The sequence below is a fragment of the Ctenocephalides felis genome, unplaced genomic scaffold (assembly GCF_003426905.1).
Source record: "Ctenocephalides felis isolate EL2017-DRISC unplaced genomic scaffold, ASM342690v1 CF-g0.4_SCAFFOLD_03571, whole genome shotgun sequence".
Lineage (NCBI taxonomy): Eukaryota > Metazoa > Arthropoda > Insecta > Siphonaptera > Pulicidae > Ctenocephalides > Ctenocephalides felis.
Window position 1 is genome coordinate 10645310 of NW_020539725.1, and position 13918 is coordinate 10659227.

General features: G+C 29.7%; 2 protein-coding genes across 2 annotated transcripts in view; both read right to left on the minus strand.

The window, feature by feature from the left end:
* Positions 1 to 3302: 3302 nt before the first annotated feature.
* On the minus strand, positions 3303 to 8823 carry LOC113385611 (protein starmaker-like). Its single transcript, XM_026623460.1, has 2 exons — positions 8754 to 8823; positions 3303 to 4957 (listed from the first exon to the last, which is right to left on the minus strand). The coding sequence occupies exons 1-2, from the start codon at positions 8821 to 8823 to the stop codon at positions 3303 to 3305; spliced, it is 1725 nt and encodes a 574-aa protein (XP_026479245.1).
* Positions 8824 to 11994: 3171 nt separating this feature from the next.
* LOC113384952 (CD151 antigen) overlaps positions 11995 to 13918 on the minus strand; it is a 91417-nt gene continuing 89493 nt past the window's right edge. The window contains exon 6 of the mRNA XM_026622732.1: positions 11995 to 12070. Coding sequence (XP_026478517.1) covers positions 12023 to 12070 — 48 coding nt within the window. The 3' untranslated portion in view covers positions 11995 to 12022. The remainder of the gene's footprint in view (positions 12071 to 13918) is intronic.

Sequence of the window (13918 nt, forward strand, 5' to 3'; positions counted from 1 at the left end):
CATTTGTGATCACTTTCTTTTTGATCAAATGTTTTTTTTTCAGAAGTACTCTTGAATTCAGATTCCACAATACATCGCGTTTGATATTATTATCATATATATTTATTTATCAAATATTATAATAACTTATTATATGCATGATTTTTCTCTCGCAAATTTTAAGCTTTACTATCAATTCTATTTGATTATCAATTACATTGATCGACCAACTTACTTGTAAGGGACTCGGGATCCTTTATACTCGAAGACAGGTAAATCTTCACCATTTTTCACTTTATCAGCTACTTTCCGCGCATCTTCAGATCTGAACTTTGAGAAGAACCACCTATATAAGTTGTCTTCCTTGGCTCGGGCAGAGGTTGGTGCAGGTGGTGCATATCTGCTGCTTCGGGACAAATGAAGAGGTCCATGAGCAGGCAGCGGAGGCGGAGGAGGAAGCAGAAGAGGTGCAGCTGGGTGAAGAAGCTTCAAGTCGAATTTTGGTTTCGGTATGTACCTGGAAAAAGTTGTACCAAAATTGTCAAGAGTTAGGACATTTTTATTTTTTATTTTTTTCAATAGCAATCAGAATATGTACAGTATAATTCTATGAGCTATTTGACTTAAATCATTCACTCACACACACATATAAATTATTGTAAAAAAGGCCATGAATATTAGTAGCTTCTTCTTCAGTTTTTTTGAAATTGGAGTCCCAAGAAGCTGAGTGACTATAGAGTTTGAATAATGTTCTAGTTTATAAAAATGGTTGACAATGTTGATTTTTGTAACTTTGTTTATAAATTCAATATGAAGATCGTCGTGTGAGGTCTTACTTACGAACCATGGAGTTAGGGCATTTAAAATACATAATAGGAGTTGGTAACCAGAGTTGACCATCCTACAAACCGGAGCAATCTAAGATAGGGTGGAGGTTATGATAAGTTTTTTTTTCTGAATTATGTTTGCTAATTGAAATAAACAAAATATTTATATAAGTCGTTAAATATCAGCAAAAAAAATCTGCTCATTCTCTAAAGTTGTTCCACGTTTCACGAACAAAGTCACCAAGAGTTAACTATGGAGTTTCTATTTCATTTATATAATGTAAAAATCAAGTAAAATTAGTAAACAAATTAAAAACAAATAGTAAGAAGTATGAAACCTAATTGAAGATAATATAAAAACAATATAAAAAATATATTTTTCGAAACGGTTTAATGACGTTCAGATATATTTGGGATAATCTACTCTGGTTACCAACTCCTCATATATGTTTCATTCAAAAAATATAAAATTGCAATTTATGTCGAACGCCAGGAAATATTTTATGAAAAGCTGTGCTATGATTAGAATAAAAATGTAGAAAAATGACAAAAAAACAATTACGTCCATCCTATACCTTGTTAATCGTTAACAAAAATTAATAAAATGTGTAACATAAATAAAATATATTAAAATACTGCTTTATTAATATGAAAAGGTGAATTTGTTAAAAATTTAATATTTATTTTTATATTCTTCGAATTGTTTTATTCGAATATTTCTAATTTTTATTTAAGCCGTATCTAAAAAGTGCTCAACGTGAATCTTATAAGACCTCTGAAAACTCTAAATGAAATAAATATACGAAGTTTAAAAAATTCCTGAATAAAATGTATGCATTGTTTAAAAATTACTATAAAATATCAGATAAATTCATCACAAAATATTAGCTTTTTTCCTTCGCATTCAAAATATATATCAAATGATTGATATATAGTGATATATAGTTATGACACCAATAATAATAATAAAATCAATTTAATTATTAATTACAAGAAATATAAAAAATAGAGCAGTAATGAATTACTATTGAAAAAAGTTCTGTGTCACTATTATATGCCCATCAATATTTTCCATTGTATTAACAATAAATTACTGCAAATTCAATAAACACGTACGAGTCATAAGAAATATTATTTATTACCTGTGAGGTTCCAATGGTTTTAGTAAAATTGGAGCTGGTTTAACGCCACTAAGTTCAGGAAGTTTATATTTATTTCCGTTTGTTGGGTCATAAGCTTTGCCAAATATAATTCGATTGAGAGCATCGATTGTATCCATAGTGATTTTGGGCTTGCTAGTTAAAGGCAAACCAGGAAGTGCTATCTTCTTTGATAATTCATTGTTATGAAGCAAATCTTTGCTTGAGATTTTCGATGTTGGGTACCTGTCTTCTTCTAATGCTTCGTCATTTGCTTCATAATTATTATCCTCAGCAGACTTTTCTTGTTTTTGTTTTTCTCCAGTTTGATTTTCTGGAGCATAATCGTTGTCAGTATATTCTTCAGTAGTAGGCTGGTAAGTAACTACTTCCTGATCTTCAATATCATAATGAGGAAGTTCATCAGACGACAATTCTTGATTTTCAAATTCATCGTAATGGACAGTTGTAGTAGTTGGCGTTTGTTGAGATTTTTTATATTTATTGAATTTATCTTTTGATTTATAATTTAATCTGATTGGTTCAAGTTCTTCATGCAGCAATTTAGACAATTTTTGTTTTGGTTTAAGAAGATTCCATTTATGTAAATGCTGGATAACTGGTTGCTCTGTAATTTCTGAATGCAAAGTTGTAGGACCATAAAGACTATCTGCCGGGTCTAGTTTATCATGATTCCATTTATGTATATGCTGGGTGACTGGCTGCTCCGTAATTTCTGAATGCAAAGTTGTAGGACCATATAGACTATCCGCCGAGTCCAGTTCATCATGTTGACGATCATTTGCCATTGTTGTTATATGGATGTAATCTTCCGTATATGAATTTATATATTCTGAAGTATCTTTATTATATGTTTCTCTTTCATTACTCTTGTACACATCTGATATTTCGGGCTTGAACGTGTTTGGTTTTATATCTGCATGTACATGTTCAATTTCAGGGTCAATTTCGACTTCTGGTCCCAATGTGGTGAGATCTAAATGTGCTGCTGTGTGACCTAAATTAATATAACCATGGTTATTGAATAATGTGGTCATGAATTGGTGTTTTTCAGTATATGGATTTACGTATTCCGCGTCGTCTTGATCACTATTTTGATTTTCCAAGGATATTTCATATTTTGCATCATCTAACATTTTTGTTTTCGGAGAAGCATATTGAAGCTGATGTTGAGGTAATTCTGTAAAATATTTCAAACTATCCATATCATATATGGTTTCTGTAGAATCTACATTACTGTGATGATCATCATCAAAAACCGATTGCATTACAATTATTGGTGTTTCAGTGTAATATTCTGAATTTCCGTTGAAAGGCTCAGTGTTATGTTCATATCCTACCAAATAATTGCGTGTTGTGTGTCTTGCCACTTTATTAGGTACAATAGGTGCAAATCAGTATGTCCATTTTCATCAGTTGTATATTGAATTTCAGGCCCAAATACATCTACGTTTTCTAAAGTGTGTGGAATATGTTCTTCAGTCTGTAGTTCATCTCGAGATTCAAGTTGTTCAGTGTTCGATATTCCAATAGTAGTATCTGTAAAAATAACTGGCGGTTCATATTCAGTTGTTGAATCTACACCAGGATATACAATATCATGCAGCTCTTCGTCGATTGTTGTTTCATTTTCGTCAATAGCACTGTCCGTAATAGTTTCAATATCCTCATTTTGTAGATTCTTTGTATTTTCTATAATCATTTCTTTTGATTTTTCAGTTGTAGTATGCGCAGATTCAGTAGTCATTATTTCACCATGTTCCAAATTACTTAAACTTTCCTTTTCCTTATCCGTCTCTAAATCAGTCTCTGTAGTTTCAATTGGAGTTTCATCTAATTCGTCTTGATCTTTTGGCAAATTTTCTATTATCTCGTCTTGATTAATAACTGGAAAATTTATACCTGCGTTCATTTCCGATAAATCTTCTGAAGTTGTAAGAATTGTTGTTTGATGCACATCATCATTGACAGATTCAACAGAGTTTTCAGGATCGGTGTGTTGTTCAGGACCATCTTTCTTTTCTTCGTGATCAAAATTTTGAGAAGAATTTTCATCAGACTCGTGATCCTTGTCTTTTTCACGCATATCTTCTCCTACTAAACCTTCCGCTTTCGCCAAATTAAAATCACCTACAGATTCCGAGTTTTCTTCAGAAGAATTAATAATGGTATCAAGTTTTCTAACTGAAAGCTTTTTCTCTCCGCTTTCGCTAGAACTATCTTCTTCACTTGCAACGATAATTGTTTTTACTGAATCTTTGTTGCCTTTTCCAGATTCCTCACCAACTTCTGCTTTTTCGTTGTTACCATTAGAAATTTCTTCTTCGATTATTGTTTTTTCTTTTGAATCAACGTTCGAATCAAGTGCTTTTACAGACACTTCTTTCTCTCCACTTTGACCTGCATATTTTTTTTCTTCTGTTACTATAATTTTATCCATGGTATCCTTATCACCCTCATCTGATTTATCATGTAGTTCTATTGCTTCATTACTCTTATTAAAATTTTCTTCATCCTGTGCCTTTGCTTCGAAATCTTCTTTCCCGTTTGCAACATCCACATCTTCTTCAAAATTATCATTTATTATTTTCGGAGTAGTCTTAGAATCTACTATAACTTCATATTCATCTTCAGATATTTCATTTTCTGATTGAAACTCTGGTGCATCAGTGGTTGGTTGATACTTAGTAGTGACGGCGTCATCACTCTGACTTCTGATCGTTGTAGTTTTACTAAGTTGATATTCTAAAGCTTCTCTCACTGCCTGGACAAGAAGCAGGAAAGATCTTGTGAGTTGTTGCCTCAAGTGATGATCTTCTGGAAGTAAAGATTCCAGTTGCAGTAGTCTATTCCAATCAGACTCTAAGGATCCAAAAGGTAAATATTGCTTTGTGTTGGCTGGCAGATGAGCAGTAACTGGACGCAAATCTAGCCGTAGCTTTGATATTTCATTTCGGAGACATTCAGCAGAATTGAGGCCATTCTCGCAATCTAAATCAAATAATAGAGAAAACAATAAAAAATTATATTATGAGTACAAGTAACATAGCACAAGTTTTTTATATGCTTCATAATCTTAAATCAAATCTTAGCTTCTTATGTTAAGAAGTTGTTAAATTCGTATAAATTAATAATTAGTTCATCACTTAAAAATATATTTAATATATGGAATAATTGCGTGATGCGCCAAGTATTCAAGTTTTAATTTCATAATGTAATTTTTGTTAATGTGGTTTATAATTGAATGAATTTTATTCTATGTTGGAAAATACTACAAAACATATATGCATGTACACACAAGGTTTGTCCGTTCTAATAATTCTGGTACCAATTCGAACTTATTAACTTCCCGTAGGGTAAGTTATTATAATCGTTCATCGAAATTGAAAATTTTTGCATTTTTCGCATACCTCAAAAAAATTGATGTTTGTGTGTGTATGTATGTATGTATAGATACAATTTTTCGTCGACGTTTTCGGGCGCGCGGATCAACCGATTTGAATGGTTTAAAAAACATTCGATGCCTATTGATAGGGAGATCATTTTTGATCGCCAAATGGCATTTGTTTTACTTTTTTCATTAGATCTCCGATACCGCTAGAGCTGCCTTCATGAAAATTTGATCAATTCTTCATATTGTCAATACAAGTAAAATGTTTTTTGAATTATAGAAATCGGACGCTCCGTTCTCTTAAAAACTGAGTTACCATTTTGGCACATTTTGCCCCATATCTTCGGAACGGCTTGACCCGCCAAAAACTAATCAGCACGTCTCCATCATCAATACGAATCGAATGTTTTTTGAATTATTGAAATCGGTTGATCGGTGTTCGCGAAATCGTCGACGAAAACTTGTATCCGCACACACACACGCACACACACACACACACATACATCCATTTTTTCTAAGGTATGCCAAAATATACAGAAACCTTTAAACGTAAAGATATATAAAAATTTTCATTTTCGATTTTTTTGCGATTACTATAACTTGCCCGAACTATGTCAGTATTTTTGTTACGTATTACATATATCAAGGAAGCTTATCAAGGAGTAATAATAGCAGCTTAAAAACAACTTGAAAATATTCGTATAAAAAAGTGTACATTTTAATATTTTTTAACATAAGTATGAGAAAATTATAATAATATTACATATGAAGCATATCGTAATAGTCAGTTGAAAAAAATTAAACCAGTTGGTATTGGTATTTTGCATTGACGCAAGTTACAATAGCTTCCGGATATGTGTAAATTTAATCAATAAAAATAAATTAATTTATGAGTGATTAAAAGTATTCCGAGTGGATTTATTACACATAATTGAAAACGAACGAAAACGTTAACTCGAAGTATTATCTGAAAGCAAATTTTCAAAAATCAATAATTTTTATAATTGAAGGACTTTAATGGTTTCGTATGTTCATTAAGATCAAGTACTCTATCGGTATACCAAGTAAATCGTCTAGTTTTAATTTTAACAAACGTCCAAAAAACTACTCATTTTCTCAAACTTTGATGAATTTTTAAAATTAAACTACTTGTCGTAAGGCCGTAAAATTTTAGTAAATTTGACCGTGATATATATCGTCAAACAAAGTTCCATAAAAATCGACTTAATTTTTTTTTCAACAGGTAATTACAAGAACAGTTTTTGATTTTTTGAAATCAATTCGTTAGTATGAGCTTAAATGTGGACGAAAAGTTTAACACTTTATTCCAAATTACAAAGAAACGGCTCGACCGATCGTCGTACAAAACAGACAAACGATAATCTTCATCGACATATATCAAATGGCTTTTAAATTTTTGAAATCGGTTCAGGCGTTTTTTGAGAAAACGTCGATTTACGGCAAAAAAAATATGTTCACACACACGCACACACACAGATACTTTTTCCAAATTTAGTCTCATTCGATTCAGAATGGCTTGAAACGTCGAGAAAGCATAAAATTAGCGAATCGGATTTTTTGTTGAAAACAAACTTCTTCTTCGGAAAGTTAAAAAAGACAAAATCTACAATCTAGAAATTTTTCTGCATGTTAATTGATGACATGAAATTTTATAATTTCTGTCGTTTACGATCCTTTAATCCTTGAAAGATCTGTGCAACGGATGTTTGCAACGCTTTTTGAGTATCTTTCTGCAGCTTTCAACAGTAATTTGAAAATTTGAAGTAACTGCTAATATGTTTGCAAATTATCTAGGGGCAATGCCGATTAAGTATGTTTGCAAATTACTGTTCAAATGTGCAAAAAAATACTCAAAAAGCGTTGCAAAAATCCTTTGCACAGATAATTTAAGGATTGAAGGACCAGGAAACGACAGAAATTATATAATTTCAAAAAAATTCTAGATCTTAGATTTTGTATTTATTTAAAAAAAAAACATTTTTCTGCCGTTTGATCGCCAATTTTGTCTTAATAAAAAATATTTTAAAAAATATATGTTGCACCATCCAGACATTTTTTTTGTGGAACCGTTTTATTATCACTCATATACAGTAGATGATCTCAATAGCAAATAATGCATTTTTTTTTTTTAAAAAATCTGTTCTTTCAATTAATCAAAATTATGAATGCTAAATCTGTTTAATAGAAAGGCACTTGTTTGATAAATATGTATTAAAATTTATCAGTTATGATCAAAACAATAAATTTTTACCGATTTCTAACAACAATGGAATGATTTACCAAATTAAAAATTATAGTCTATTTTTCCCTTAAGTTGCCTGAATACTTTTTGAGTATCACACAATTTTTGTAGATAAAATTTTTAATAAAGAGCTTTTTCTCAAAATATTACACAAAAATTCTACAAGAGATTCCAGTGCAGAAAAAAAAGTTTTAGTTTTTTCAAATTTTCAAGGTGTATAGTCTATGACGTATTTACAAATTTTTCGCCGTTTTAGTTTTTTCAAATTTTCAAAGTGTTTTATAATAATTAGTGAATATTTTTAAAAACTGTATTAAGTACCTACTCGATCCAAAACAAATCCATATTATTGAAAATAAATAAAATATTTATTTATATAAGAAAATATAATAATGAACTAAAAAATAGTTTAATATATATTTTAAGTAGTGTATATTTTTTTTAATAAATATATTTTAAATAAAAGTTTATACTAATTTTCACAAGAAGTACACAGTTAAAATTATCTATTACAAACTTTACAAAAAATGACTTACCTATGCAAAAAACTCCTTTCGCATAGACTAGTAATAAAATAAACTTTACAAAAGCATTCATATTCCTCAACAATATTTCTTGTGTACTATAAATAATTATATTTTGAATTGACTGACAATATTTCCTTTACTAATCAAAGCCACTACATAATCAAAACTGAACTGATTGAAAAACACTCCCGAATCTAAATTAGCGATAGCACTGACTAAAAAATGTAATTGAATAATAATCCAAGTTATGATAGAAATGAATTATGATATCGGTCGCAGAAAAACAAGAACGGCCGCGGTTTTGCAATCGGCAGCATTTAACGCGAACGCATTTTTGCAGAGCAGGCTCTTTTTATTTAGAATATGACACACTTATGCCAGAACAAAACAACAGCTGCACACGTGAGCCACTGACCAATTTCTGGACTGAAATCTATATCAGAACAATAATAATAAATAAAATTAAATTGCAACGATTGAAGATCGATTGTATAAATACAGAATACTTGGTGCATTTTAGAGATCGATATGAGATAAGGAATACTATTGGAGCAGATTTTTTTTTCAAATAATTTTTGTTTTGTTTTATAACTATACATACAGTACATTCAACTACTGAAACAGGTAAATTTGATTTGACAGCGTGTGAAGGATCGCTATCCTGCGATAGCACCATCCTAGATATTAGTGGTTTGATGTAGTAAATCTTTGCAGGTTTTTTCCTTAAGTCGCTTTCGTGGTAAAGGCTTGAGCAGGTCACATGTTAGTTCGTTTGGATATCGACTTAGCCGAGTTTTGTATCTGGAGCAGAAATGGTTATTTTTTTCTTGGAACATATTTTGGAGCGTTCACAATTTCTTTCAAAATTTTGTTCTGTAACCTCTGTAGAATAGTTATGTTTGACTTACTGGCCGCACCCTAAAGTTGTAGACCATAGAACCATATTGGTTCAATAATTGTCTTGTATATTAGAAGTTTATTTTCTAACGAGACTTGTGATTTCCAGCCCATTTACCAATTAAATTGCCTATGTGTTAGTTCGAGGTGTTGGCGCTTCTTAAATATATGTTCATGCCAGGTTAGTCTCCTATTCAAATGTATTCAATAGTATAACTGACTATTTCTCAAATTAAAACTCAAATGGATTCGATACTAAAATTTTAAAACGCGCGTAATTTTATTTTTTCCAAATTGTGCAAAAACAGTAAAAATTTTGTTCCAGAACACGAAACGAGGGTGCTACGATTTTTTTTCGTAGTTTTGCTTTGTTGAGCATCTACTATGAAAAATTAAATATTATATAAAAATAGATATTGTACAGTATTTCAATTTCTAATCTAGTCCATTTGTACATACTATAAAACAACAGATTAAAATTACAAGGTTATTGGAAAAACTTCTAATTTAAACTATATCAAAACTAAAATTAGTCAACCATTGTGTTACCTTCAAACAGCCATTAATAAAAATGTTCATGAAATCTAATAATTTTGCCTGCCCGTGGCTCAATGGTTAGAGAGAGAGGTTTCAATCAGAAGTTACGAGTTCAATATCCGCCTGAAGCAGTAGTCACATCGATTTCCATTAGGAAAAATTGAATGAAATATGTTTGCAAGTCTTCTTCGGCATTGCTGCATGTATTGAAGTTATCCAAATAAATCCATAAATTAGATATAGGGGCCAATCTTTGGGTTAATTTCTGAAAACCACATTAATAAGAATGTTACAACAAGGTCCAATTGCAGTCAATAATAATAAAAATACAACAATTAATCATCTAACCTGATTATTAAATCCATGTTCAAAACTACCAGGGCAAAGTTGAAAAAGAAACGTATGTAACATTAATACCTGTTAGTTTTCAAAATCTTTAACAATAGTCATAAATCGTTTTATTATTTTAAAAGCCATTTTATTATTTCTACAGTCTTACTTGCAGTCCCATTTAGGACATAACGTTACATGTATGTATTACATGTATGTTATGTTACTTGTAACGTTACATAAAATAAGAATGTTCAAAAACTAACTAAATTATTGAACAAAACTAAATTATTTGTTTAAACAATTGTTACACGAAAAAATAAACTCTGTTGCCTTTGACAAGCATTACCACGTTGAAGAACTGAATAAGATTGGTTCATATTTTTTAATTGATTATTCAAGTATAAAGTCAAAATAAAACAATAAAGAAAAGTGTAAAGTATGTTTTCAATATAAATTTTGAAAAATACTTCTGAATTTTATCACTTATGATCAGATTTTATAAAAATCGGTACAAAAGATATGGTACTTACAATTGTTTGCTGATTATATCTTGGTAGGCAAACATTATTACATTGCAGTAGTCGAAACAAATCCAAAAGTTTCCTTCTTTCTTCGATAATTCGTTTCCACTGTTTACTAGATCACTACATCGTTGATTTTAATTTATTATGATTTATAGGGATGAATATTTATCATTCAATAATTAGGCCATTTGTGAAGTTCCTCCTACGCCATTCCAGATTTAGATGTTCAACAAAATATTGCGGACTGATCACTAATCCTTTTTTTTTCAGAGGACTTTGCACAGAATTTGCGCATTTAAATACAACATTCAGAGGAAAACGCAAAACGTACATACTAAAATTACTTTAGATACTCACTAATTAGAATTTCACAAAGAAATAAAGAAAAGATGCGACTTGATATTTCGTCCATGAAAGCATTAGTGACCATTGTCAAATCGATGGAAACAAAACTGCTATAAACAAGAGCAAAAAATTATTCCTGAAATTATACAGTAATATTAAGAGAATGCTCAATGGTGAGTATATATTTTAGTTAATTTATTTTAAATAATTTAATTGTTTCACTGAATTAGATTTTGAACAGTTGGAAAATTTTAGGCATTTATAGCACGATATGAACTTAGATCATTGAGATTGAAAATCAATATTGAAAGAAGCAGACACAAGACTGCCGAAGAGATTCCGGAAGTATCTGTTGTCAAACAAGGTCAGGTTTTATGTGTGAAACGCCTGATTATACAGAAAATACATAGCTTTTTAAAAGTTTTTACAACCAATTCATACGAAGATAGCACCGTTACATAGCCTTGCCATAACTTTCCTATTTTATCGGAGATTTCGCCCCTAACACTATTCTGCAATGATGCAACAAGCTTCAATGAAGAAAAAACTATTGATGAAGTCAATCATTGGGTTAATTATTCACAAAGGTAAGGAATTAAATACCAACTTCATCTACGCCTGAAAGAATAATCATTTTATAAGTATAGTTACTTATACAGATACTGCTCATACTGCTTCATTAATTTACATATAGATTTACTGAAATAAAAACGTGAAAGTATATTATTATTCTTAAAAAGAGTATTTGAGGGTTTTAGATTTTATTTTAGTCGAATTTTTATAAAAGTTAAAAGTGAATAATTCATTATCAATGGTGATCAATGCATTATTAAAATTTTAAAAGATGCGAAAATAGATAAACATTAAAATTTATAGTGGTAACTAGTTATTGAGTCTAATTAAATTAATCTTATTAAATAATTAGCATAAATAAAATAATATATAATAAACATAATACAAAAACTTATAAACTTACCGTTTACAATAAAATACTTTATAAATAGAATTGCAAAATACTTCATATTATTGCAAAATTGCACAGAATTGCGATTCAATTTTTGATAAAATCAGTCTTTGCAAACATCAATCAAATAAAATTTAATTGAATAATGACAATTTTAATATATCTATATAATACTCAATATAAAAAAATTAAAATTACTTATACCTAATTTCGTACATTGAACTGGGACGGAAGAATTTTTTGAACACCTCGTGAAGATCATTTTACTCTTTCTTCTATTCAATCATCATAAATAAGGAGCAAGAAAATATCATTCCCAAAATCTGAAAATAGAAAAATAAATAGTTTTAAGACTCTTAAATTATTAGTTTTAAGATTTTTAGAAGCTTTCAAAGAAGTTAAAAGTACCTAACACTTAGTATTTCGTACTTCGCTCTCAAATTTTAAAATTTACACTATACTTTAATACACATTTTAATCATGTCATTAAATATAATATGTACAAATTATAATAAAAATATTTTAAATAAATAAATTCTTCAATTTAATATATCTGGGTGTAATCAAAATATGTTCCATGTTCTTTTGATGTTACTAGAAGTAAATGTGCATTTGTAAAAAATAATATTAAAAATTACTAGCAAATATTTTAGATATACAATTTACATTTTAAATGGCTTACTCATTTTCTTAAAAATTGACAAAAAGATGGGCAAAATTAGTGGGCATCGTGCCTTACAGGAAAATTGCTAAAACTTCCCGTATATAAATTAAAATACATAATTAAAAATATTGGTACGGAGCCCAAAAAAAATTACACAAAATATGTATGCATTATTGAAATCTCTATAAAATATCTGATAATTTGATGTACATATGTCCTTTTAACATTTTGACCGCCAAATAACATTTTTTTAACTTATTATTATTGAGAGTCCCAAAAATTTAATCAGTTCTTCATCTTGTCAGTACAAGTAAAATGTTTTGTGAATTATTCAAATCGGACGCTCCGTTCTCTTAAAAACGGAGTTACTGTTTTTGCCACTTATTGCCCCGTATCGTCGGAACGGCTAGACCTGTCTTCGCCAAAAACTAATCAGCACATCTCCTTATCAATACAAATCGAATGTTTTTTGAGTTATTGAAATCGGTTGGTCCGTGTTCCCGAAATAGTCGATGTATTTGTATCCGCACACACACGCACATACATCCATTTTTTGTAAGTTATGCCAAAATGTTCAAAAACCTTTGAAACGTAAAGATATATAAAAATTTTCATTATTGATATTTTTGCGATCACTATAAATTACCCTACGGGAAGTGTATATCAGTGTTTTCCACAAAAATTACTATTTTCAAATTGATATGTATCACAGATCTAAACCTTTAATAATAGAGAACGACATTACTTTTTAAATATACTTAATATGCGTTTTCCTGTAAATATTTATTGCATATTGCGCAGCTCAATATAAAATTGATCTTATTAGACAAAACGCTAAACAAATTAGTAGTTTAAATTATAGAAAATGATATTTAATCATTTCATCGTCAACTACTACCAGCAGGTTGTCTGGTATGAAATAGTGGCATAATACTCTGTAATATGCTACATATGATTATAAACAAAATATTTATGAAATGATTTTGCAAAAAACAGCTATCGGCGTTATTTTTTGATAAATCATAAAACAGAATCACCTTGAACTAAATCAAATAAGTAGGTACCCGTATGTTCCATATATCATTTGATAATAGTTTACATTGACTCAACATCTGTCTCTTCATATAAATTATTTGTAAGTGGCATTTTGCTCTACGACTTTTTATAGGTCAATAATATTTTAGGATGTTCATTCGACTAATTAGCCTAACTGATATCTTTCGAACAGTTTTTGAAGTAACAAAATCAGTCCAGGAATTTTGGCAAAAAAATTTACTTTTTGATGTATTCACATATATAGATATGTAAATCAGAATAAATATTATCCTTTTAGACTATATACTAAGCTTTGAAGAGTTTATCTCTAAAGAAATACCTCGATTGATTTCTTTGTTTATAGAAAATGTCGACGAAAAATTTTGCATTGCTTATTTCAAAGAATTCGGCCGATCGTCTTGTAAAACTAATCAAGGTGGTTCCTCAACTAGTTACATCGAATGGCTTTTAA

Excerpts from the sequence above, each read along its gene's own strand:
- LOC113385611 (XM_026623460.1), bottom strand. The coding sequence starts at position 8,823 with ATGGTGCTATCGCAGGATAGCGATCCTTCACACGCTGTCAAATCAAAT. Across the intron at positions 4,958-8,753 it reads ACCTGTTTCAGTAGTTGAAT|ATTGCGAGAATGGCCTCAAT; the intron begins GTACTGTATGTA and ends TATTTGATTTAG.